This window comes from Clupea harengus, chromosome 9 (assembly GCF_900700415.2).
Source record: "Clupea harengus chromosome 9, Ch_v2.0.2, whole genome shotgun sequence".
Classification (NCBI taxonomy): domain Eukaryota; kingdom Metazoa; phylum Chordata; class Actinopteri; order Clupeiformes; family Clupeidae; genus Clupea; species Clupea harengus.
In genome coordinates this window covers 24,080,803-24,108,302 of record NC_045160.1, presented here as the reverse complement: position 1 = coordinate 24,108,302, position 27,500 = coordinate 24,080,803, and the positions used below count along the sequence as shown (strand labels likewise).

Below are 27,500 nucleotides of genomic sequence, written 5' to 3'. Positions count from 1 at the left end.
CCCTCCCAACCCCCGCACACACACACACACACACACACACACACACACACACACATACACACACACCAGCTTCAGACACACACAGACACCATCCACAAGGGTCAGTGAGGGGAACAGCAGCCCACCCATGGGGTAAACACACCAAATAAACGGCCATGACTCAGCTGTGGCCGTCGCTAACGCTAACAGTAATGTTATGAGAAGAAGAAGAATGGCAGGAGTGTGTCTGGCTCCCTGGGTCCTGTTTCATCCTGAGGAATTGACTGCAGGCTCATTGATTCGGCTGATCATTAAAAACACGTTCTGTCGTTTCATTATACTATCCCTACTTTGGGTTTTAAACCTTCACTGCTCCACCTTTATCCTAATCCTAATTTTTCTCGCTCACAGATACCCATTATTTCCTAAAGACTGCAGGAATGTTGCAAATAATGTTTAAAAAATAACCCCACTGTAGACCATAAAAATGAAGAATGAAAGAAAAAAAAGAATACGTCTTTCTACTAGAAAACTAAAGACCCAGCCTTGGCAACTAGTCTGCTTCTGAATCACCACACGCTCGTTCCCTCCTTCTCCTTCACAGCAACAAAAGAACAGCACACACATCTCAAAGAGGGCTTTGTCAGGACACGAGTCACTATGCCAGTGACAATATTGTGGTCAAACAGCTGTAGACAAGCTCGCAGCTAAGAGCCTGTTATGAGTTAGTGACGTTCACATCTATGAGCAAACACCTCGCGGAGTCTGTCTGACCTTAGACAATGTCTTCTAGAATGCTTCAATGCTTCTAGAATGCTTCAAATGGTACATAAATCTGTCTGAACACATTGAGAAGTAGACTCAAAGTCATAGTAGGACAAAGATGACAGTGTAGTGGAGTCTGCACTCCAAAATGCATTTATTATTTATTTTGTATTATTGTCTTTCTTAGCAGCAGGGGAATCGCACTGGATTGAATCACAATGAAAATGCTCAAATAATAATAATAATAATAATCATAATAAAAAAAAAAACATTAAAACAACTCTGGATTGTGGACTTCCTTTCACTGCCTGGATTAGACATCCAATCTACAGCCCCAAAAAGAAGTTATCTATGGGGAGAGCGCGGGGTTGAAGAAGCTACTTAACAGATGACAGTGCACATGTGTAGCACTAAGCCCAAATGGCCTCCATTTCACATCTTTCAGATCATATAGCAGTTCACCATTTGAAAGCCCACTCAATTAAAACAGGGTTCATTGATCCAACCCAACTGACACTGTGATAAAGCAGAAATTGGTCGAATGTGCAATTATCCTTCTCATCACACAGTTTGTTCTCCGCTATTTCTTCTAAGCCTGCGGTATGGATTTTCCGTGAAAATAAAAGGCAGTCTTCTAAAATAACCTCGATTCCAAGGCATAACTACACACATACGCCATTAGAGCCAGTGGCAGTTTGTTTGTTTCTGACTAGCAGTGAGAGCTTGTGCTTACAGCTTCACTGTTCCCATATAAGACATTATTCTCATATAAGACATTATTCCCATTAACTGTGTTATAATCTTTATTCTCTTTTGTGAATGATACTGAAACACAAATCACACATTTCATTATTAGGCCTTCATCACCACTCCACTACTTTACAGCAGTCAAATAATGTGTCCCTGCCTCTGTGTTGGCCACCTCTGCATGAAGCTCGTTAAAAAACAACAACAGAGGGTTGAAGATTGGTCTCTTTCTCCTCTGTATTAGGCAAACGAGGAACAGGAGAACACTTCACTAGGCCTTGCTGTGCTTTACAACTGTAAAATACAGATCAAGTTAAGTCTCCAACTTCTTGAAATAAGCTAATTCAGACACACGTCAGAGAGCTGGAGGTATCGGGCCAGTTTGTCACCCCTCATTCTCTATAAGGCAAAGTGTGTTTGAATTCAGACGTCAGAGAGCTGGAGGTATCAGGCCAGTTTGTCACCCCTATTCTCTATTAGGGAGACTGTGTTTGAAGACAAACGTCAGAGAGCTGGAGGTATCGGGCCAGTTTGTCACCCCTCATTCTCTATTAGGCTGGCTGTGTTTGAATTCAGACGTCAGAGAGCTGGAGGTATCGGGCCAGTTAATCACCCCTCATTCTCTATATGGCAGAGTGTGTTTGAATTCAGACGTCAGAGAGCTGGAGGTATCAGGCCAGTTTGTCACCCCTCATTCTCTATTAGGCTGGCTGTGTTTGAAGACATGTGATGGGAAGAAAACAAAGTCGGCTGACCCACAGCAGCAAACAGAGTGCTGAACAGCGCAGACTTGCCTGTCATGAGTTCTCACCCTTGGCCAGGCTGCAAATAACCACACAATGGGCAACATTTTACCCAGGCCCGGCTGCCACACAGCCTCTAAATCACTTTGTTATGGCCGATTATGCAGCCCAATAAGCCTACAAAAGGTTTAGCTGGGCATCAGTGATAGCTTGTGTTCAGTCTCCAAAAAACAAGCTTTTTGCTCCAGTGTCACAACAGACAGAACTAATAGACCACGGAGAAGGGGAGAAAGACAGAGCCTGCAGAAAAGATTTGATACAAAACAAAACAAAACAAGCCTCCTCTGCCATATTGGCTGCCACTGATTCCTGTTCTTCCAGTCCTGTAGCGCTGCCTGGTAGAGCAGACTGTAAACGCTACCAACGTCATGGGTTCAATACCCAGGGAACGTACACCCTAATGAAAGTGCGTATCTGTAATGTAAGTCGCTGTGGATAAAAGCATCTGCTAAATCAATAAATGCCTGTGTGAATGTGAATGTAAATCACGTTGACCTCTGACCCCCCCCCCCCCAACTGCCCCACTTCCTCCATGCTGGCGGCTCGGGTTTAGGCGTCACCTACCGGCCGCCCGTCCTGCAGCAGGCGCTGCTCCGACACAGGCAGGCCCGTCTCCTCGGTGACCAGCTCCTTGATGTGGCCCACGGCTGTGGCCCCAGGCACTCGGAAGACCCTGCTGCCCAGGTACTCGTGACATACTGTCACCCGTGGCAACCTGAAAAACATACACACACACACAAAAACAGCTGTGAGTAGAGAGCTGATGTTCTGTGCGAAACTGAAGTTGTGGATTGTGTCACGGACAAAAAATGCACTACTGAACATGTAAAATGGCATATGCTTATGCTATGTGCTGTTTTAATTCTATTATTATACATATTGCATTCCTTTTTGTAAATATTGCAATTATTGTAATTATATTGTTATTATATTACAATAATCTCTTTTCTGGTACAGGTCAATTCTGCACAGAAGTCTATATTCCTCACCTTATCCTGCACAATCTTTTGCATAGGAACACATCGCAACACATCTTTTTCAGGTTGCAACATTATACCCTCTACCTCAGTTTGAGACAATATATAGGACTGCTACAGGTGCACCATATTGGTTTTGTCGTCAGAAAATTAAGAATGCTTCTGGACACACAGCAATAATGTACTTCTAACTGCATGGTAAAAAGACTCCGTTTCTCATAATCAGTGTTAGTCATCTTATTTGCGTAATTTGTGTGCATTTGTTTACATGCTTCAGGATGCTGCGTTACAGCTACACACTGCTACTAATACACACAGACACACTAAATGTTATAAACAGTATCAGCATTGTTTCTATGTCAACATTCTCCTCTTAACCCTTTATTTGCGGAACTAAATTCATACTTTCAGTGATGTGGTTCATCTTTTAGCGCAGTTGTGCCACTTTGGCATTTTGGCTACCAGCCTCTGCCAAAGAGGAAATCCCAAAAGTGCTGCGCAAAACAAAACGCAGACAGCCGAATTGTCTCATAGTTAGCGGTATACTGCGAAAGCAATAGGCCATTTGAACCGAACGCATCGTGTCAAATGGATGCCAGACACCAATTACCTACAAGGTGCTGCACTTATCTTATGATGTATGGTGATGTCTAGTTGGTAATCCAGGCCCACGCCATTGGAGACGAATGAAGCTATGAATCAGTTGTAGTGCTTAGTGCATCACCGTTAAAAAACAATGGGCAGCCGAGAGAAACGCTGTCCCTTAGCGGGACACCCCAAAAGTAGCCGGACCTTCACGGCGTACTTCAAAGAAGGGCGGGGCTTTCTGGGGATAGGGTTCATGAAAACTGCACGACTGTCACCCGAAAACCATCTAATCGTTTTTCTGAATTTACACAGCACATATACATTTCACTAATCATTCAGACTACAGTGTCATTTTAAGAGAAGACAATTTGGTCGTTTACGAAATCACAGATGTTTCAGAGCTGTCACACATAAAGACTTCAAGAGAGTTGCTGAGTGACAAAAGATTTCAGCGTCAGTGATGATGTGTGGTGTGACTACACGTTGCCGTTATTTGACGTTCGTTTCACACCAACATTTCATACTAATAACCGGCTGGTGACCTCAACACGGTTCTGGTGACAGTCCATTAGCAAAAGCTTATGAAGATTCAGGCTGCAAATTCGTACTTCAAAATGGATTCCATATGAACTTATTTAAACTTACCAAAGATCTCCACTGGCTGCCATGGCTCCTCAGCCGCTATCTCCCTATGTATCCAAGTACAGCATTCATTCGTGTGGTTTCAACTGCATAAAACGCAGGCACTCTCCACCCGAAAAATCAGCTGTCTAGTGCACCATGCAAACCGTTATCTGCTAGAATGCTACCGGGTCCTGTTCCTCTTCATTTGTGTTTGTTTTGTTATTCAACTCCTTCGGATCTACGAGAATCAGCCCATGGTACTGCTGTAATAGGCTTTATTTGAAAGTATTTTCCTCCAAGACCCGCCTCCCACAATGTACTGCTGCGGCTTTGTAAGTTATCCGCTGTATATTCAGTCATGTGTTTTTTGGCACTCCTCTGAAAGAAGTCCAGCCAGCGGTGATTCAGATGATTTGCCTGTTCCTGTAAGTGATAAAAATAGAATACATGTTAGCCGTTACATTGCTGTTTTCCCTCGTGGTAATTCCTTCAAAGGCTATTTTGCGTCTAATGTATCTATATCATATGAGGTAGCCTATTCACTGCGGCTCCTGAGCGAATGGTAGGCTAAGGAACCGCAATGAATGTCGGTAGTTGTAGGCGATTGTATCAAATATGCATGATGCAGTGGGCTACCACATGTCCCAGCCTACAGTAGTCGCGCCTGCACTTGCACCTGCCCACTGCACAAAACACTAATAATTATTTTATACTCACTGAGGGTAAACTCGGTTAAAATAGGGCATAGGCTGTTACTTACATTAAGCCATCTGATTATTAGGATAATTATTCTTCATTTTGAGACTATATAGCCTACCTCTAGATCGAGAAAATATTTTTACATTTAGGCTAGTCTATTAATTTCTCCTCTCTGTTCCATAGCCTGTTTACCTAACTCCTTTGATAGTCTAGTCGTTATTGTTAAATCAGGCTGTCGGCTATGGGAAATCACCTATGCTTTATTTGTGTAGTCATTCTTCGTGTGGTGCAGTAGGAAGTGCAACGTTGGACAATGACATCATCTAACCTCAGTCAAGGATTTCCAGCTCTTTACCGTTGTCTAATCACTTCAGTTTTCTAGAGGGCAACATGCACGATTCACTGTGTGCAGGGCTGTTGTTGTTGTTGTTTTTTTTTACACACTGTTTACAGTTTAATTTATGTATTCCAAGCTAATCAACAGCTTACAAATACAAATGCACGCAAGTCTGGCATGAATTTGTGAATGTTTCGTCTTAAACACCCCATAATCACAGCCGGTCATGCATTGTAGAACAGACTGTAACATCAGCTGCCGCAGTAAATCGATAGCGATGGTCTCACCGTTGCCTGCGTCTCTGGCGCGGCATCCCTCTGCCAAAGTGCGGGCCGTTCTCCTTGCTCCCCCTTCCCACCTTGTGGATCATGCGACACCCCTTGGTATTAGAGTAGAGCCTGTGCTTCCGGGAGCTTCAAACGTGAAATGTGCGTTGAGTGTAAAGCCTGCTTGAGTCTAACAGGTCAAAAATGTAATTATGATTGATGAATTGACGCGTTCTCAGCACCTCAGAACAAGTTCAGGACTGCGGGCATCATCGCGGCATGCATGCTGTCTTAAAGCTGCAGCCGAGTAGAGTTATGCGCACACAACACCCCCGTCCACTGTCATGATCACACATACGCATTGTGTTTAGTTAATGTGTATTTTAAACAGCGCATATTTTAAAAACATATTCTCTATTAGTTTCCATGCGATTGGCTGTGACCCAATACTCTGTACCCCCAATATTTTTATGTTGTAGCTTATCGGGAAATTGGTTAGAACAAAACATCCCGTCTTTCACTGTCACTTTGATTCATACTAAGTTGTTTACAGAGGAATTACACCGTGACGGTTGGCGAGGGAACCGTGGTGAATCCGTGAGGGACATCTCGGCTCTTGAGCTGGTCCATGAAACCTTGGAGACGGAGTTGAGGGCTTTGAGGGAAGTCTCAGGAGAGCCCGAGGGAAATACCAAAGCCAGATTCGCTGTCTTCTCCTCAGCATTTATGAGCAATGGGTCCAGGCAATTTCTAAGGATGCCTAAGAACTAGAGATCTAAAGTAATAGTTTATTACATTGAGGGGAAAAACAACATAGATCACGTTATTATCGTTCAATTGTGCCTAATCAAAGTTTCTGGTACTTTTATTGTTGAAATGTGTTTTTAACCCGTGATAATAAATATACAGTCTTTTACAAAGGGTAAAAAAAACTGATGTGTTTATTCATACCCTTGCCCACATACATTTGCTCATGATGATTGCAAGTTCAAAGGTCAGTCATGAATGAGCTAGTCATCAGGTGTAAGTATCCAGAGGGAATGTAGCAGTTAGTGACCACAGAACATTAGACATATGCAGCAGTTCCTCTGTGTTATAATAGATATATAGATAGATCGATCGATAGATAGATAGATAGATAGATAGATAGATAGATAGATAGATAGATAGATAGATAGAGTACTTTATTCATACCATATGGGAAACTTCAGTGTGGCAGCAGCAATTCACAAATGACAAAAAAAATACACATAACGTACATAAACACACACAATGAGATAGGTAAAACACTGCACTGCACACTGTACAAATCTACTATACTATATGAAGTAAATTAGAATTTAATAATACAGCGGTAATTAACACAAGGATGATTTAACACACCAATAACATACAGATAACTCAGGGTAATACATCAAATGAAATGTCTTACTTTGTCTCCCCATTTGCCTCCTTCAATAGCATGCTTAGTTTATAGTACATATAGACTGATTCAGTGCAACCATATGGCTTGCGTGTAAGTCAGCTATGTCTACTGGCAAAGTACATAACAGGAATTATTGTCTGTGGCCTTTGCCAGTACTGCTCACAAAATACATCTTATAAGAGCCACCCTTCAGTGTCAGAGGAGATCACTGCTCACACAAGACAGCTCATAAGAGACATCCTTTAGTGTCAGAGAAGATCAATGCTCACACAAGACAGCTCATAAGAGCCATCCTTCAGTGGCAGATCTCATAAGAGCCATCCTTCAGTATCAGAGGACACATCTTATAAGAGCCATCCTTCAGTATCAGAAGACACACCTCATAAGAGCCATCCTCCAGTGTCAGAGGAGACACCTCATAAGAGCCATCCTCCAGTGGCAGATCTTATAAGAGCCATCCTCCAGTGTCAGAAGAGACACCTCATAAGAGCCATCCTCCAGTGTCAGATCTTATAAGAGCCATCCTCCAGTGTCAGAGGAGATCACTGCTCATAAGAGCCATCCTCCAGTATCAGAGGACACACCTCATAAGAGCCATCCTTCAGTATCAGAGGAGACACCTCATAAGAGCCATCCTCCAGTGTCAGAAGAGACACCTCATAAGAGCCATCCTTCAGTGGCAGATCTCATAAGAGCCATCCTTCAGTATCAGAGGACACATCTCATAAGAGCCATCCTTCAGTATCAGAGGACACATCTCATAAGAGCCATCCTTCAGTATCAGAGGACACACCTCATAAGAGCCATCCTTCAGTGTCAGAGGAGATTGCCGGCGAGCCTCATGAACCCAGGACCTGTCATATCATGTTGATACATATATGATAAGATATTATATCATATGTTGAGAGTATGGTTTTTTTTAAACAGATAATTATTTAATTCACAGAGAACTAAAGTTGTATTGGGCTCCACTGTAGTGCTGTAGATTTTTGTTGAAGCTCACTATGAATAAATAACAACAAAATACTGCAACAAAGTGGTGTAATGAACACTATTTTAAAATGTTGTATAATTACCAATATTTACACAAATGTAGCCATTATCATTCTTTAGTCCATGAGCAAAAGGTGGAACTGTGCCACATGAAATGTTATGAAACTCAGAGCCAATAGTTGAAGAAAAATCAATCTAATCTAATCTATCTATTTAATCTAACAACATATCTATATTTCTGAGGTTACTGCACCACATACTGGATTTTGTTGCACAAAGGCTTGTAACTCATGCACTGTCAAAGCAAACATAAGCTATTTTTGCCATAAGCCGCTAGGTGGCGACATCGCCCAATCGTTTAGGATAGGTATCGCTGTATCAAAAGCAAATGTGTATGTGAGGTATAGAGGAACTGGAACTGTCAATTTTCCACATTGAAATCCAGTTTGTTATATGGCCTATATGAGTTTTAACAAACAATATCGGTATTTTTTTTGGCCATACTGAATTGTTATCCTAAATGACTCAGTAGATTATTTGCTTTCTGAAATTAATTTGATTCAATCAGTGCGTGTTCACAAAGTTAATTTTATATGTAGGCTGGTTGCATTTCTCAGTGTTTGGTCTAAATTAGCAGACCGGATCTTGTCACCTACCATACCCTACCTACCGAGAATATTACTCGTCTACCCGCAGGGCGTAAGTCCACCGATTCAAGGCTACCAGCCTGGACATGCCTGGACATGCTCTTTATGAATTTTCACGTTCTCAGTTTCAGTACTACAATAAATAGCCATTAAATAGTTATTAAATAGCCTACTACTAAATACGTCGTTAATACGTTACTACGCACACTGTGCATCTTGTACATGTGTGTGTGTGTGTGTGTGTGTGTGTGTGTGTGTATTCCTTACGTACAAATGGTTATACATTGACACCATTTTTTTTTATTTCTTTTCAACTTCAGCAACATTTGTAAATAGTTATATTCTGCATAATAGTCTGACACATTTATTAAAAATAGGCCCACAAGTATTCCAATGCTAAACTGTGGCACATTCAGATCACACTTGTAACTAAGGACTTCAACGCTGATCAAATTGTGAAACAAAGTTTCTCTCCAAGGTTGCAGACAGCCGTTTCATCCAATCCCGGGGCATGGAGTGACGTATAGAGGCGTCTGCTGCTGGTTGAAAGATGAAAGGCTGTTCCGAGGGAAGCGCCGGGCGTTCAACCGCGGCCCCAATGTTTCACTAACCGGGCTTCACAAACGCAGCAAACCGCCCGGGGAACACTGAGGGCTGTGCATTGGTGGAAGTAAGGCGGATCTTTTTCCTGTTGAACGGAACAATGAACATCAAACGCCGGACTTGACTGCAGCTCTCGCGTATGTTACAGCAAAACGCACTGCATAAGTAATATGCATTGAGACCACTGTAATATTTTTTGGAGTAAGCTGTTTTTTTGTGAAGAGAGTGTTTGGTGAACTTGACTGCGCTTTGATGTAGGGACCTACATGCTGATCGTAGATCAGATTACAAGCGTGAGATCGCAGCCATCCCTCCCTTTGATCTCGGCGCTGACTTTGTCCTCATCTTTGGGGATTGTCCAGAGCTGCAGAAACCGACTGACTGGACGGACAGCAAGTGAAACGACTCTGCGGGGCAATGCGGGAATAAACAAAGAAGAGGACTTTGAAGATAAACAAAAACGTTTATATTTAGAAAAGGAGTCAAAAGAGAGGAGAAGTCCGGACTTATAAAACAAATCGGTAAGACAAGAACCCGTACAATAGTCCCTGAGTTTGACAGTTGTCATGACTTAATGATTTGAAATAGGCTAGTCCTTGCTGAAAATGCACGGCTCTTAAGTTAATGTTAAAGTTAATGCTGCAAAGTTATGCGGTTCAATCACAGTTTTTAAGTTGACAAACACTCCTCTAAAATAGTTCTCATACCGCACATCTCAAGCATAAGTTGTTTGTCCTTTTGCACCAAACACGTTTCTATGGGCTCTATCTTTTTGGAGTTAGATCGGGCTTCTTTCGCGTGGCAACTACATAAGATTTTATAATTATTTGAAACAGCACCGGTGAATACAGCTCTTTTACGGGTTGCCGGCATTAGACATTCACAGAAGGCAAAATAATTCGTGTCTGTTTCTTCATTAGTCGGGGATTTTAAAGTTTTAGGTACAGTTGATTATTTGTGCATATTGAACATTAGGTTTCTACTGAACAGTTACGCTGATTCAAGCCAGTGTGAGTGAGCAACATTATTAAGTTAAGTTTATCCTGCATGGCGGTACAGAGCGACTGGCATTTAAACGCAAAGACTCGATGACTGCTAGGAAGGCATGTAGGAACAATATCAACTCGTTAACTTTGCCTTTGAAGTGCCGGTCCCAGACAACAAGTATGCACTAAACAAACTGGAAAAGCCATACAGTTCCACATCATCCTTGCATCCGAAATGTCCTTACGAATAGGCTTACATTAGTGCGTCGCAAGTAAATTATGCAGACAATTTTCTAGTGCAGTTTGAGAACTGTGTGTGTGTGTGCGTGTGTCAACAAGCTTTGTTGGTAAAATGTGCTTAATTAATCTGGGCTGCTGAGATGGAAAGGGTTCGTCAGCCTCTTTAAAGATTACGATATGGACAAGGCAGAGGTCCCCTGAGCGCGTAATGGTATAGTTAAACAAGGTGGTAAGCTAATAATGACATGTAGATGCACTAACATGTTCAGTGAGAGAAAGGTTCGAACATAGCCACTACTTCCAGCAGAAGTCAGTCTCATAATACATGAAATACCGCTGAGAGAAACGGGGTTAATCCTGCACGGAATAAATGGCATGTTCAATTGGGCACATGCACGTTTAGAAGTAATCACTTGGGCAGATATCACCATTAATGGTTTAATAGAGCACATTGTTGGGCAATATATCTCAAGAAACAAGACATTTGTTAATGACATTTTTAATTCTTTGTCCCACACAAATTGTGCTGTAGATAACAAAGTCTATAAAAGAACAAAATTCTTATATTTCATTTTCATATTCCCATATTAATCCTTACTTCTCATTGGAAACATCCAATTCCTCTTCAAGTGCATTAGGGAGCACTAAATCTGGAAGCAAATTAGTCTGTGCTAGCCAATCCCTTAATTATCCCAGAACCCCTACACAAATCAACCTCATACTTTCCTAAAGCACCATAAGAACGTTTTTTTTTTGTTTAATAAAAATAATAATGAAAAGTTTTATTTAGTTTCTCAGTGTGATACTGAGTGTGTGTTTAATTCAAAGCCAGCGAGGGGTCGTTCCAGATGGCTGCCTCCCTCGACGCACACACCTGGCTCCCGCTCCTGAAGCTGCTCCTGCTCCTGCTCCCCTCCATGGTGAGTTCCCTCTGCCTCACACCACACCAACAAAGAGGAATGTCCACACATCGGAGTTGTGCCCCCCCCCCCTGACCCCCCCCCCCCCCCCCCAAAAAAACGTTTATACTCTTCATCAAGCAAAACAGGGTCAAATCGTTGCTTTAACAAAGTTTCTATTTGTTTGGAAGCACAAACTCGGAGTGGACATTCCTCTGCATTCCCCTTCCTGACTCCTGATTCCTGATTCCAGCACCTGAGCCCAGCTTGGGGTGGATGTGCACACTGTCTCTCCCTTCTGAGGTGTGCGTGTGTGCGTATGTTGAGTGTGTGTAATGTGTGTGTGTGCGTATGTTGAGTGTGTGTTATGTGTGTGTGTGTGTGTGGAGGTGTGGAGGTGTGCGTGTGTGTGTATTTGTATGTTGAGTGTGTGTTATGTGTGTGTGTGTGCGTGTGGAGGTGTGTGTGTGTGTGTGCGTGTTGAGTGTGTGTTATGTGTGTGTGTGTGGAGGTGTGCGTGTGTGTGTGTTTGTATGTTGAGTGAGTGTTATGTGTGTGTGTGTGTGCATGTGGAGGTGTGTGTGTGTGTCTGTGTGTGTGTGTGTTATGTGTGTGTTATGTGTGCTTACACACACTGTACTCATGTTCTGTATGTCCTTTCATGCCGTCTGGAATGGGTCCCGACTTCTGCGCAGCGATGAAACGCAGGAATCCCAAACACCATCGTTGATCAGATGTTATGTCCCTCTCAGGTTCCCGTACTGGCAGAGGAGACAAGGGAATGCAGAGAACAGGAGTACAAGGACCGCTTCGGCAACTGCATGCCCTGCAAGCAGTGTGACGCCGGAGAAGAGCTGTCTAAGGTTCGGCCATTCCTCTTTTCCTCCACACTACTGTACACGACAGAAACATGAGCGCATTTATGACATGAAAACAAGCGTAACGGGTTTCAGAAGACCTCTCCCGAGGCCCAGAGATACTTAACAAAATCCCTGACCTTAGTTCTGTCAGTTCTTTGATGAAATAAAGTTTCACTGAAACGCCACACAAGTGAATTATTCACATTGTGGTGTCGCTATGTTGTTGCGTGAGCCGAGCGGTGTTGTAGATAGGATGATTAACCTTAGTGTATTACCTCTGTCAGAGTTTCTGATGTGTTTGGTTTATTCCTCTTTTCTTCACTCTTCCAGTTCTTGGCAGAGAAACACGCCAGTTAACACCATTTTAGCCGACTCTGGCTCTTGCGCGGTGCCCCGTGGCATTAGATCGTTGTTGTTGCCTGTTTGTTTGGCTCAGTTGATTTTTTTTCCCCCCACAGTGACTCTGTGATACATTTAGTGTTGTTTTGTTTGTTTGGAGCGATTCTCTCCACGCCCCCCCTTATTTGTTTGCCTTTGATTCCTCACACGCATGTAGCAGATGGAGCAGAACTCCGTCGAGACAGAAACTAAAAAAAAAAACCTAAAACCAAAAGCCCAGTTAACAAGACGGCTCTGGAATAGTTCAAACCTGATAGTGATCAGTAGGAATGTTTGATGTTCTGTTTATTTCCAAGCCCCCTCAACATCCCCTCAGCCAAAAGGGGAAAAAAATGGTTCCAGGCTAATAAATCTGGAGCCGACGCTTTAGGATTCAAAAAAGAAAAGAAAAAAAATATTCGTGACTTCCTCCCAGAACAAGATAAAACCTACTTGAGAGCCAAAAAAGACAGCTCCGAAAAAAAAACCCGCCTTTGTTCCTCAAACACAATAGATAGCGATGTTTAGAACGGTCTGTCTGGGCTAATTATTTATGACTTCCCTTCTTTCACGAGCAGAAAAAAGACTGGCTGAGTCTCAGAAATCGCAGAAGTCTGGTCACGCTTTGATCACTTAAACCTTCACCCTCCGACCCTCTGCGAGGCGACATGAACCCCCCAACCCCCCCAGTTTCCACCTCTAAATTCCATTTTCATGATATTGTCTCCCTAGTGAGGAAGACACCGCGGTAGGCCCGGAGGAGGATGCGTGGGTTCGTTTTATTACGCCGGCCGCCACCGGCTATAGTGCTCTTTCGAGGGTACTTTCCAGAGGCTGATTTCAAAAGCACACGGCCCATTAAGACCCCATACGTGTTGTTCAGGTGAGCTAGAGGAAAGGGGGGGAGGCCGCCGTGCTGTGCTGTGCATTAAAACCTGGCAAACATGTGTCGAGCACACAGGTTTCCATTAGGCCTCTTTAGGCTGCCTTTTATCTTAGTACACACTAGACGCACTTATGGACGAGACGCTCCAGTGCATCTGACGGGGGGCGGGGGGGCGGGGGGGGGGGGGGGGGGGGGTTGGCTTTCTCTTTTTTGTTCATTCGGTCAATGAATGCTGAAAGGCCTAAAGTCATGGTCAATAATTGGCTTCCTTTAACATTTAAGTGTTTGTGTCGAGCAACACCAGGGAGTGAAAGAGAGGAGAAGAAGAGAAAAGATCAGAAGAGAAGAAAGTGATAGAGAACAGGAGAGAAATCAGACTTCAGCGAAACAGCAGGGGGGTCTGTTTCCTACACAGTGGCCTGTCAAAACCCCTCTTCTGATCAAAAGTCTCCCCTCCCCCCTTATCAACAATTAAGGGGAAAAAACATATTTACTAGACAGTGGACAGTGGCATTTTCTTTGTCTTAAAGGAAGGCCTGATTGGACTAATCCGTATCTCTCTCCACACTCCTGCAAAAGAAGAGGCTAGAACATACATTGTGCTCTGACTCACACAGCCAGCCATGATTTTACTCCCCAAATATGTGTTGTGGTGCGGTGTGTGTTTCTCAACCCCTAAACAAGTCAAGAAGCCCATGAGGGCAATAATTAGGCATGCACTGGATTGGAGAGTACACACACACACACACACACACACACACACATACACACAGACCCATGTGTAATTGCGACTGTAATAATTGCCTTGACGTGGTTAGGTTTGATTTATGTTTGGGTGAGAGTGCGATGGCGGTGTGCCGAGAAGCTCTCTGTTGCATTGTTGAACGGTGACCTGGAAGAGGGCGTTCGTCTCCGAGGGAAAGGCGCGTGATGACCCTGCTTGTCTCAGGGTGTTATGGCTGGGTCTTAAATCACTCACTCTCTCCCTCGATTCAGCGCAGATTTGCAGATTAAGGTTATCTCACAAAGGGCTTTCATAAACTTGAGCAGAAAACAAAACAGCCCTGGGATCTTGTTTAAATGTAATTCAGATGTAAATGTGTGTGTCAGTGTGTGTGTGTGTGTGTGTGTGTGTGGGGGGTATGTGTGTGTGTGTGTAAGATTGAATGAGAGAAGATCTAGAGTCTACATCCTTTAAACCATTACCAGGGGTCATTTAGCAAGACTAAACCTTTGAAAAAAAGAAAACGCATCTCAAATGACAACAGCACATAATCCCTTTGTACCTGACAATCTCACATTTTTATATAACTTTTTTTGGGATTAAAAAGCTTGGCCTCTGATACCGGTGTAAGTAAGGAAAATCTGTAATAATCCTTAATATAAGAACAAACTGTTGGGATATACTGAATGAGCGTACTGAGGGCATTAAGGCCTGTATAGATTCCGTAAAGCTGAAGTATATGGAGCGGTTCTGTATAGCTGAAGTATATGGAGCCGTTCTGTATAGCTGAAGTATATAGAGCCGTTCCGTATCGCTGAAGTATATGGAGCCGTTCTGTATAGCTGAAGTATATGGAGCCGTTCTGTATAGCTGAAGTATATGGAGCCGTTCTGTATAGCTGAATCGTTGGAAACAGGAAGCACAGGCCTTCACTCATCCTGTGAGTATCTGCTAAGAACTCCTAGGAATATAGTGATATGAATGGAATGTGTGAGTTTGCAGACACACATATAACTGTCTGTAGTTCTCTCTCTCTCTCTCTCTCACACACACACACACACACACACACACACACACACACACACACACACACACACACACACACACATACACACAACCCTGTTGGAACGGAAGTGACCCTCATCTGATCCGATATGATCCCAGAGTCTTTCGAATCTGGACCAGATCCCTGCCTGTGTGGTTCCCGCATGTGTCGATGGTAACAGACATGACGCCACAATCAGTCTGGGTCTCGCTGCTTTTATTAGTCTCCCTCTCCCCAGCCAGCTCCGAGATTTAGCCTACGAGCTATCGACTAGCGGCACTCACCAAACCCTGCTTTAGGCTACGAGCTATCGACTAGCGGCACTCACCAAACCCTGCTTTAGCTGATGCCTACGCCTACGCCTACGCCAAACGAGAACACACTGGCAGAGAGGTGTAGGAGCAGGATAGAGTTTACTGCGGCAGAACACAAATGCTATGAAAACAGTCCTCTGGGACTGTCTCTCTGATGAGAAGTCTTAGTCAGGGTGATCTCAAGGTGATCGATCTCAAGGTGATCTCAAGGTCATCTGCCCTCTTATCGTTTACCGTCCATCATTCTCCTGAGCTTTCTTCCTCACCAGCGCTGTCCATTTTCCAAAAAGCATGGCTGCCCCGTCGTGTGGAGTCCCGACTAATCTCGGAGACGGAGGAGTGTGTCTGAACATGCCGAAGTGTTATCTCACCCCATGCTCTCGTTCCCCTGTGCTGTTATGCTTGGCTTTCCCACTAAAACTCGATCTGGAAATCGGACAAGGGGCGGGGGGGGGGGAAACACAAGGGGAGTTGCGTTGGATGTCTGAGCTTGCTCTCAACGAGATCGCTGTTCGCCGATAGAGGCTTGTGCTTATCCTGCCCCAACCCCACGCAGTACATTCAGCTGAGGCAGACTGTAACGGCTAGGGCTTCTTCTCGGAGAACAAACAAAGACTGACGTTTAGAGACAATCACAGAGGCCAAGAGACTGGATTCACAGTATTCAATTCAATTCAATTCAATTCAATTAAATTCAATTCAATTCAATTTTTTTTTGTATGTCACAGAGTACGCCCTTACAATTATTATATGTCATGCCCTATCCCTTTCTCCAAGGAATCTATTTTGTGATATTTGTCAGAAAACATTATAGCATTATTAGTCAGAAAACAACGTAAGAACCTTGGAGTAGTATCAAGGTTCCCCCTTTTTTAAGTCCATACGGGAAAAAGGAGAGAATGTAAGTTAGCATGTAGCATGTGGCTGTGCGTGAGTATGATTGGGTGTGAGAAAGATGAGTCACACATGTGTGTGTGTGCGTGTATGTATGTGTGTGTGTGTGAGTGTGTGTGTGTGTGTGTGTGTGTGTGTGTGTGTGTGTGTGTGTGTGTTGTGTGTTGTGTGTGTTTGTTGTGTGTGTGTGCTTTCACTTGTAGTCACCAGAACCATCTTTGGCTATCTTCTCTCCTTATCTGCACTTGATAATCTTTTTCTCCTCATCTTTTTTTCCTTCCTTTCTTTCTTTCTTTAGTTCATCCTCTCTACCCTTTTATCTCGTTTTCTCTCCTCCTCCTCCTCCTCCTCCTCCTCCCCGAGTGGTGAGATGGCTCTCCAGCTGAGAGGTGCTCATTCCTCCTTTTTGTCTCGTGTCTTTGTTGTCCTCCACCATGCCCAGGTTCTGTTCTGTCCTTTATTCCTCAGCTCATTGTTGTCCTTCAGCTCTTGGCTCTGGGCTTTGCCCCGTCTCAGCAGCAGCTATCACTCTTCTCTCTCTCTGATCTCCTCTCCTCTCTTCTTCTGTGTTCTCCTCTCCTTTCTTCTCCTCTCCTCTCATCTTCTGTGTTCTCCTCTCCTTTCTTCTCCTCTCCTGTCCTCTCCTGTGTTCTCCTCTCCTTTCTTCTCTCCTCTCCTGTCCTCTCCTGTGTTCTCCTTTCTTTTCTTCTCCTCTCCTCTGTTCTCTGTTGCTGTCTTTTCCTGCTCTCTTCTCCACCTTGATTTACCTCTTTTCCTCTCATGTCCTCTCCTCTCCTGTTTTCTCCACTCCTCTCCTGTTTTCTCCTCTCCTCTCCTGTCCTCTTCTCTCCTGTTTTCTCTTCTCCTCTCCTGTCCTCTTCTCTCCTGGTTTCTCCTCTCCTCTCATGTCCTCTCCTCTCCTGTTTTCTCCACTCCTCTCCGGTTTTCTCCTCTCCTCTCCTCTCCTGTCCTCTTCTCTCCTGGTTTCTCCTCTCCTCTCCTGTTTTTTCCTCTCCTTCTCTAAGCTCTCTCCATGCCCCCCCCCCCCCCCCACCACACTCACACACACACTCTCCTGTCCTCTTCTCTCCTCTGAGAAACTGACCAAAATAATGTCTGCACTCGGCTTGGCCTCCTTGAATGTCTCACTTCTGTCTGGTGGCTACTTAATCTCTCGCCCTTTCTCTCTCTCTCTCTCTGTCTCCCTCTTTCTCTCTCTCTCTCTTTCCCTTTCACGCTCTCTCTCTCTTTCTTCTCCGTCTCTTCCTCTTTTCTTTCTTTCTCAGCCACTCCAGCTCCTACTTAACCACACAAAAACTTGGAACACTTACACAGCCTAGGACACAGTGTATTACCCACAGACCTAATGCACACACACACACACACACACACACACACACACACACACACACACACACACACACACACACACGTATACAGTATTCTCTTTCCAGTATGCACCATAAGCACTCACACACCAGCTCTCATCATGGCATCTTAACTCACATAATCCTATAGTGCCCACATTCTGCTCTGTGTGTGTGTGTGTGTGTGTGTGTGTGTGTGTGTGTGTGTCTGTGTGCCCAGGCTGTGAAACAGTACCCAGGCGAGGAGAGAAGCTTCCCGTTTGAAGCTGACCTTCAGACTAATGATATCTGAGCTCCCATAATCCATCTCTGCGCCGGCGGAATGCACCGTGGCAACGGGGTTCACACAGGGACGCCGGCGGCAGCAGCTGCAGGAGACAATACACTGAGTGATGTCATTCCTCAGTGCGTTCTCTCTGTCTCACTCTGTCTCGCTCTGTCTCACTCTTTCTGTCTGTCTCTGTCTTTCTCTCCCTCTCTCTCTCTCTCTCTCTCTCTCTCTCTCTCGCTGTCTCTCTCTTGGATACGGTCTATGATCGCAGGAAGTTAAGGTTGATGAAATGTCCAGAGTCTGCGTTTTTGCCCAAATTCTTACTCTATTCTATGGTAAAAGGCCTCCTTCTGCTTGTCTGCTTCAGTATTGCGTTCTAGTGTTTAGGGGGAATGAGGTATTATCGAGTCGAATCAATTCCAGAAATGGAGACCTCATGAAAGAGCCTCCCTCAAGGGTGTACCCGCTTTTTGGAACATGTTCAACAAATTTTCTGTTGTCCTGGAATGGTGGAGAGTTGGTTGTCAGTGTATGATTACATATCGCTGATGGACAAGCATTGTTAATATCTAATGCCATATCCCATTTCGCACACAAAGGCTGCAGCGCTCCGGAATCTTTTCCGTCTGTTTTTTCTTCTCACCTGAAACACGCTGAGAACAGCGTCTCATTTTCCTCCCGGTTTGCGTTGCTTAACCCCTCGCCCGTGGGCCACGTGGGTGCGAGAGGAAACCGATCCCAGCCTGCTCCGAGACGGAGCCATCGCTGAGGACGAGTTCTTCTCTTTAAAGGAGACGTCTCTGTGTTCAGAGGAACAATGCGTTGGGTGTTGGGGTGTGTCCTCCATTGTTTTCGAGGATTGGAGGGGATTCAGTGCGAGCCTGAACTTGATATCACGGCTACCTCTTTGCACTGTCTACCCAAGATGCATTGCGTGAGGGATTTTTGGCTGAGGAGTTCGTTTTGTTGTTTTGACCTTAAATGAAGCAGCCAGTGCCATACTGCACTATTGCCTCTCTTCACATTGGCATGTGCAGTGGAGATGTGGTGTGTGTATGACAGAAATGCCTCATGGTCACGAGAGATTAAGCAAAAAACGTTGTAGGTTGCTCCAATATGAATTCAAACATACTAATCCTTCACCAAAAGAGCTCTTGAGGTATTTAGATGAGGCCAGTATTTCAGTTCAAATTAAAATATGACAAAGAAGCCTGTCGTATTTTCTCAGACGATTTGGGGAGTGTTTGGACATCTTAAAGTGCACAAATTCTTGAGGTAAGAAAAAAAAAACAGTTGGGGTTTTCACAGAGAGTCTTTCTGTCCGTCTTCTGAAGCTCCTCAAAAGCGTACCCCCTGTGTGGCTGAGCCTCTGCATCTGCACACTAGGCTCTCTTTAAAGCCGCGCTGGACTGACTTAGCCGGGAAGAAAGAGGGGCGGCGAGAGGCGCACAGAAAAGAGCCGGGCAATAAACTAGCAATGAAACAATAATGGACATCATGGCGGGCCTTTCTCATTCAAATGGAGCCCCTTCTCTGCGAGGGCTGAGCGGAAGGCGACACATTGACCCCGCGGGAGTCAGAGAGATTATTGGCGATGTAAGATGGACTCTTGGAGAAAAAGGCCAGCCTTTGTTCGCACTCACTCACACACACACACACACACACACACACACGCACACACACACACACACACCAGGGATCATTATTTTTACACAGCTCTCTTGTTAGTCCACACTGGCACTCTTCAGAGCCCTGCCCCAGACCCCCCCCCCTCCTCTCCTACCCTCCCTCTGTCGTTTCCCTCCCACCTTCTCTCTCTCCTTCATGCATTCATTTGTTCTTTTCTCTCTCTCTCTCTCTCTTTCTCTCTTCCCCCCTCCTTTCTTCCTTCCCCTCCTTCTCTTCATGCCTCTCTCTCTCTCCCTCTCTCTCTCTCCCTCTCTCTCCCTCCCTCTCTCTGTGTGCTCTCCGTGACTGAGTGGTGGGGTATCTTGTGCTAATCCCTGCAGGAATGTGGCTTTGGTTACGGAGAGGATGCCCAATGCGTGCCCTGCAGGGCCAACCGCTTCAAAGAGGACCGCGGCCTGCAGAAGTGCAAGATCTGCCTGGACTGTGCCCTCATCAACCGCTTCCAGACGGGCAACTGCTCCGCCACCAGCAACGCCGTCTGCGGAGACTGCCTGCCAGGGTGGGTGCCCTACACACAGCCACACAGAGGTCACAGAGAGGTCACAGAGAGCCCCTAGCATCCTTAGGCTAAACGTTTGAAACAAGAGCCCAATTTAACTGCAGAAGTGGCCTAATCAGTTGCCGTTTAATGTGCAGTCAGTGGATTGAGTTTCAAGATGTCTAGGTTATGCACTAGAACAGTTTGCATCAGATAATTGTGTGCATGTCCATTGTATATCGGCCGAGTCATTTAAGCCGGCACTGAACAAAAGCAAGACAACACAAAACATGACTTTATGCCACCCTCATGCATTGTGATACATTTGTACGCCTGTGTGTTAAAATGTTAAACTGAGTAATTGCTTTTTTCCTCTGAGAGACACACACACACACACACACACACACACACACACACACACACACACACACACACACTTATCTCACTGTGCCATGTGTGTTTCAGGTTCTACAGGAAGACCAAACTGAGTGGGTTCCTAGACATGGAGTGCATTCAGTGTGGAGACCCCCCTCCTCCCTATGAACCACATTGTAAGTCTTACACACACGCACACACACACACACACACACACACACACACGCACACACACACACACACGCGCACACACACACACACACACACACACACACACACACACACACACATAACAAACAAACACACACACACATACACACATAACAAACAAACACACACACACATAACAAACACACACACACACACACATACAAACATAACAAACAAACACACACACACACACACACACACACACACACACACACACACATACCCACACCCACCCACACACACACACACACCCATTTAGACTGCTCGATATGAGCCTCACTGTAGGACGCACACACATATGAAACTCACTTTACACACTCATACACAAACCCCCACTGGCCTGTCCGAAAACCATTACATTTACTACCAGAAGATTACGTTTTAAGACATTGTGAGGCAGTAACACCAACCCACCCCCCCTCCAGTAAAAACAACAGCCCCCCCCCCCCGACTGGCTGCAGCAGACCCACGAGCCTCAGCGCAGGCCAGCGCAGGCCGGGACGTTTTTCCCTCTGAGCTGGACGCAGTGGCGTGGCCCCGCTGAGCTTTTACAGACACATAAATGCTCCTCTTTACGAGCCAAGACACAGAGCGAAGGGATCGCAGTCAGAGCCTGCCAGCGCGTTTGTTCTGGCTCGACCCGAGGCAGAACTAGCCATCCTCATTAGCCATCCTCATGTGTTCGCACTAGCATTAGCCATCCTAATGAGGCAGCACTAGCATTAATTAGCCATCCTCACTAGCATTAGCCATCCTCATGTGTTCGCACTAGCATTAGCCATTAGGCATCTAGCATTAGCCATCCTCACTAGCATTAGCCATCCTCATGTGGCCGTATGGGCCTCGTCTGGCTGTGTTGTTTACCTACACCACCACCATCGTCCCTCTTCCAGCTGCTTCCTCAGTGCCCATAGTGCAACGCTGTTAGAAGGTTGCTGAGATGTTGTTGGTTTTGGTGTGTCTGTGAGGTTAGCCTCCACTAGCAGGGCCTCTTGTGGTCTTGGCTGGCCACAGATTGAACTGATTGGCCTCCCCCAGTCTGGCTTGCGGACTGCAGAGCTGTGGGGCGCTGAGCTCGTGATAGCAGGCCTCCGCTGGGATTGAGAGAGACGGAGTGCTGTGGGGTACGGACCTCGTGATGGCAAGCCTCCGCTGGGAAGGAGAGATATTGAGCTGTGGGGCGCTGGACTCGTGATAGCTGGGCTCGGATACCTGCTGCAGGAGGGGGCTTATGCCCTTTTGGTAATTGAGTGCGACTTCCTGCAAGTTGGGTAGCCAGGGGCTGTTTCCGAGGAAAATTTGGCAGGACACAGGACGGGGGCGGGGGGGGTTCGGTGGTGAAAGAGGTAGACAGAGTGGGGGAGGTTAAATTAGAGAGAGAGGGAGAAGGAGAGAGAGAGAGGGGAGAGAGGGAGAGGGAGAGGGTGAGTAAAAGGGGTAGACAGATTGAAAGGGTGGGGGTTGATTGAATGAGGTAGGCAGAAAGAGAGAGAGAAGGGAGAAAGGGAGCGAGAGAGAAAGAGAGAGTAAGGGGCGAATGAAAGAGAGAGAGGGTAAGAGAGAGAGGAGGGGAGGGTGACAGACAGGAATGAATGAAAGTGTGTTTGTGGAGAGAGGAGGTGAGGGTGATGGCCAGGTCTCACACTACTGTGTGAGGAGCCGGAGCCGGAGCCGGAGCAGGAGCAGGAGTGACGGCAGCGGCGTCTTGTGAGGGGAACCTCCGACTGTTTTTACATAACCTCCCCACTTCCTGTTAGCTTTGCGGCTTACCTGCCCACTTCCTGTTAGCTTTGCGGCTAACCTGCCCACTTCCTGTTAGCTTTGCGGCTAACCAGCCCACTTCCTGTTAGCTTTGCGGCTAACCTGCCCACTTCCTGGTAGCTTTGCGGCCGGCTTTACGTAACGCTGTGGGCCGCTGACACGCAGATTTGCAGAGGAGTTTTCAGAGGGCACTGGTGAAATGTATCATTACATAATATTTCAAATAAACACAACTCCTTATACATCTGATACATCATTAATACATAATTCGATTGCATTTTCTTTCATTTGAATATCACTACAGAACAGAAACATTATATCCTGTGCCTTCCTCAACGATATTATATTTACTCCTTGGTTCGTCAAACTCAGCAACACTACTGCCCCTGACACCACCTGACTACAACTGAGTCTGAGTCTGTGAGATTACTGGGTCTTGTGGTTCCTAAAGGGTCCCACATCGCAACAAATCACAAAACTGTTTTGTGAGGACTTCTCCGAGTACCCCAGTGTGGCATGACCCCCTCCCCCCTCCCAGTGTGGCATGACAGAAGGGGGTTTTTCAGGGAGAGGCTGTAAATCTGAATGTGTCCCCCTTTTTGGGGTGACACCAGAAGGGGGTTTATGAATGCCAACTGCAACATTAATGCCTAGCGTGTGTGTGCGTGTGTGTGTGTGCGCGTGTGTGTGTGTGTGTGTGTGTATGCGTGCGTGCGTGCGTGTGTGTGTGTGTGTGTGTGTGTGTGTGTGTGTGTGCGTGCGTGCGTGTGTGTGTGTGTGTGCGCGCGTGTGCGCGTAAGGGCCTGTGCTTCAGTTCTGTGTCAACCGAAACAACATACTTCACACACTTAACTTGAATCACACACCTTTTTGTCCCCCTCCAACCTCTTCTGTGAGTGTGTTTGAGAGACATTGTGTGAGAGAGACACAAGTAGAGTGAAAGAATGTGTGTGTGTGTGTGTGTGTGTGTGTGTGTGTGTGTGTGTGTTTGTGTGTGTGTGTGTTTCCATCCTAAAGCAGTCTCCAGGCTTGTGGATTAATGATAATTTCACGACCTGGCCGTTGATATCATGACACTTTGCGATCATCTGCGAATAGTTTTAGATGGGTGGAAAACAGCATGCTTGCTCGCTCGCTGTGGGTCTAGCCAGTGAGTACGGCTGCATTCCTCTCTGCACATCTGTGGAAGTCATGTGTCCTTACATTCAGGTTACTGCTGGGGATTCAGGAAGACAGATGGGTTGTCACAGCTGGATGTGTCCTTAAGAGGATGCCAGCTGGGGTTTTTAATATGTAAGGAAGCGAACATATTACCTCCCGAGAGAGCTACTCACGAAATAACAGAGTAATTGATTTCAACCTCATCTTTTCGTTTGTGTGTGTGTGTGTGTGTGTGTGTGTGTGTTGATGGCTATAGTGTATTCAAAGAGTGTTTATTTATATCATGGCAAGACAAACATAAGTCAGGTCCGGAGTACTGTGTGGGAAACTAAAGTGAAACTTTAAAGTGAATAACTTTTTTCAACCTTCGCCATGTTTCATATAAAATCATTGTGGTCAACCCTGAACTAAGAGAGAGAAAACATTTATAGCCATCCTGGCAAACTCTGAGCAAGGGATGACAACAACAACAACAACAACAACAACGACGACAACAACAACATGCAGCTTTGCCAAAAAAACTAGAGCCGCCAGCCCCTGCCAAGGCATTGTTAGTTCACACGGAACGAGAGAGTGAGTGTGCACGAGTGTGTGTGAGTGTGTGTGTGTGAACGGCTGTGCTGAGATGGATTTACCATTAGTTTCACTGACCGGAATGCCAGGCTCCCTAGCACAGACACTGTTGACCTCTCTCTCTCTCTCTAGTTTTTTCTCCCTTTCTTTCTTTCTTTCTTTCTTTCGCTCTCTATTTCTCCTACTTTTTCTCTCTCTCCAACTCTCTCTCCTCCCTCTTTCCCTCCCTCTTTCCCTCCCTCTTTCCCTCTCTCCCTCCCTCTTCATCTCTCTCGCTCCATCAAGCACAAGGGCCGTGGCTTTGAGTCAGGCAGGCCCACAGATAAAGCATAAAGCGCTGCTCTGAAAAGAGGCCGTCTGTTGGCACATGGAGCAGTGTGTGGCGATAAGATCAGCAGGTGAGATCTTTTCAGTGGGCAGCCCTTTGTCTGTGTTTACTGCAGCTGTGCAGGGCAGATAAGAGAGAGAGGGGAGCACCGAGAGGTGGTGTGTGTGTGTGTGTGTGTGTGTGTGCGTGTGCGTGTGCGTGTGTGCGTGCCTGTGTGCGTGCCTGTGTGTGTGTGTATATGTGCGTGTGTGTGTGTGTGTGTGTGGGTGTGTGTGTGTATTTGTGTGTGTGTATAGGTGCGTTTGTGTGTGTGTGTATTTGTGTGTGTGTATATGTGCGTGTATGTGTGTGTGTGTGTGTGTGTGTGTGTGTGTGTGTGTGCATGTATGTATGTGTGCCTGTGTGTGTGTGTATGTGTGTATGAGTGTGTGAGTGAGTGTGTTGTCAAGGTTTATAGCAGGGGAAGATTTGCTGGTGTTAAGACATAACGGTTTAAAGGGGCTGTATAGGGCCTGACTAGCTGTCAGCTAGCAAGCTAAATTATTTCATACTCCCCACCCCAAGGGGGCAGTGTATTACCACGTTTGTACACCCCTAACGCTACCTCGTCACCCTTTGCGAAGTGAATAAAAAGTTTGGCCAAGGGGGTGGAGCCTGAAGTATACATGTAGCATTAAAACATTTAAAAGATTGTAAGATAGCTAGGGTACCATTACTGTCTCCATCAACATCAATTGTTTTTTATATGATGATGAATATACATTAACTTAGTCGAGGCAAACAGACCCTGTAGGTTTGATTTAAATAATTAAGATTTTGAGCTGTAGCTGTTTTTGCTACATTGATTCACTAGCGCCTCTTGAGGTACAAAGGGGTATTGTGAGAGAGGAAGGACTGGGGCTAGCTAGTTAGCATGCAAACCCCAGCCCATTTCTCTCCCATGCCACAACCACCCCACTGTCCCTTTAATCTTGCTCTTAAGAGTTCCTAATGTTTATAAAAATTGTTTATGAAAATGTTAAAACTGTTTCTGGGCATGTGAATATTTCTCCGTTGTTATTTCTCCTCCTCTCCCTTTCTTTTTATGTCTCTCCTTCTCCTGCTCTCTTTCTCTGCTGTTTTCTCTCTCTCTCCGTCTCCCTCCCTCTCATTCTCTCCCTCTCTCTCCCTCCCTCTCTCTCTCTCTCCTTCTCTCTCCCCCTTTCCCTCTCTCCCTCCCTCTCTCTCCCTCCCTCTCTCTCTCTCCTTCTCTCTCCCCCTTTCCCTCTCTCCCTCCCTCTCTCTCTCTCTCTCCTTCTCTGTCCCCCTTTCCCTCTCTCCCTCCCTCTCTCTCTCTCTCTCCCCCTCTCCCCCTCTCCCCCTCTCCCTCCCTCTTGAGTCTCTGGCTCTGGTGTATCTTCTCTCGCTCACATCTGTTAAGTCGATTCTGTCATAGCACGGCGGTGTGGAAGGATATGATCAGGATGGGGGCTTAATGCTCTCCTCCGAGGGAACACTGCTGCCATTTCAGCTCAGAGTTATGGCTCCAGAGTCGGTCCGCACACATAATATTACCTTTCCACTCCTGGAAACACTCACTTCCTCGCCTCGCCCCGCTTCCCACTCCTCGTATTTGAAGAGGGAAAAGACAAGGAACAAACGCTGCTCTGCCTGTTCAACTCAAATATGGTTAGAGCTCAGTTTTAAAGACATTTGTTCCGAAGTGCATTTTGTAGCTGTGCTCAGATGCTTGCACACACAAATGCCTTTATCCATCAGCAGCTTTGGCAGGACTTCACCGCCACCCCTCCTCACAGCTAAAGTAATGTTTACCCTGCCTGACAAAAGCAGCTCTCGCGTTTGAAAAAGGCCAAACCCCAATTTGCTTTATGATTAATGTGGCTTAAAAGCAAACAAGAAAATGAAGGTCCCATTCAAACACACTTCTCTCTCCTTGTCTCTCTTCAAACAGAGACATGTTAGTAGTGCGATAGGGCTTTTTGTGCCGAAGTTAATTGTCACAATATTGTTTTTCAATAGAGCAGCAGTCGTTTCTTCATTGTGTGTGTTCAGACCGCTAGCATTCACACAACCCATGACTGAACTTCGCAGCTGCCGTTTGAAGTGTTCTTTGGCTAGCCATTATTAAAATATTAAGTTTATGAATGAAGATATGGCCACGGGGCTGAGTATATACTATGTCTTTGTTATACTGCTCTGTCTCTGAGAGTCTTTTGTCCGTCTAATCTAACTGTTAGCACTTGTGCTGAAAACACTAGCACAACATCACCCTTAACTTAGAGGGTACAACCTTTCCAGAGCCGTGTGGGCAACTGTATTTAAGCCGACAAAAACTTGGAAGAACGTATTATTTTCTGTGCGTGTGTGATTAGCGTATCATTGGACAAAAGTATTGCTTTGTTCTTTCAGTTCTTAACCATGAAAGCATTATTCCATGTTGGCCAGATAAGAGTCCAGTGCCCATTTCAGCTCTGTCTAATCGTCACCTCTGAGTACCTTGTCCACTGCAGACCAGCCTGTGTGTTCGTATACTAGTGGGCCACAGCAGCCTGGGAAAAAGCAGAAACTCCCTGCCCAAGGCTATGGGGGTGTGGTTGACATGTGTGT

The 27,500-nt window shown here is 45.6% G+C and overlaps 2 protein-coding genes across 3 annotated transcripts in view; one reads left to right on the top strand and one right to left on the bottom strand.

Moving 5' to 3' along the window:
- Positions 1-6,124, bottom strand: part of sacs (sacsin molecular chaperone) — a 35,067-nt gene extending 28,943 nt beyond the window's left edge. The window contains 3 exon segments of the mRNA XM_031573935.2: positions 2,859-3,009; positions 4,505-4,906; positions 5,807-6,124. Coding sequence (XP_031429795.1) covers positions 2,859-3,009; positions 4,505-4,527 — 174 coding nt within the window. The 5' untranslated portion in view covers positions 4,528-4,906; positions 5,807-6,124.
- Positions 6,125-9,255: 3,131 nt separating this feature from the next.
- Positions 9,256-27,500, top strand: part of tnfrsf19 (tumor necrosis factor receptor superfamily, member 19) — a 25,393-nt gene continuing 7,148 nt past the window's right edge. Inside the window, exons 1-5 of one of the 2 annotated variants that reach the window (XM_031573934.2) lie at positions 9,256-9,975; positions 11,513-11,600; positions 12,332-12,442; positions 20,328-20,506; positions 20,951-21,036. In XM_031573934.2, coding sequence (XP_031429794.1) covers positions 11,529-11,600; positions 12,332-12,442; positions 20,328-20,506; positions 20,951-21,036 — 448 coding nt within the window. In that variant the 5' untranslated portion in view covers positions 9,256-9,975; positions 11,513-11,528. Of the gene's footprint in view, positions 9,976-11,508; positions 11,601-12,331; positions 12,443-20,327; positions 20,507-20,950; positions 21,037-27,500 lie in introns of both variants that reach the window. The other variant, XM_031573933.2, reaches the window with a different exon arrangement.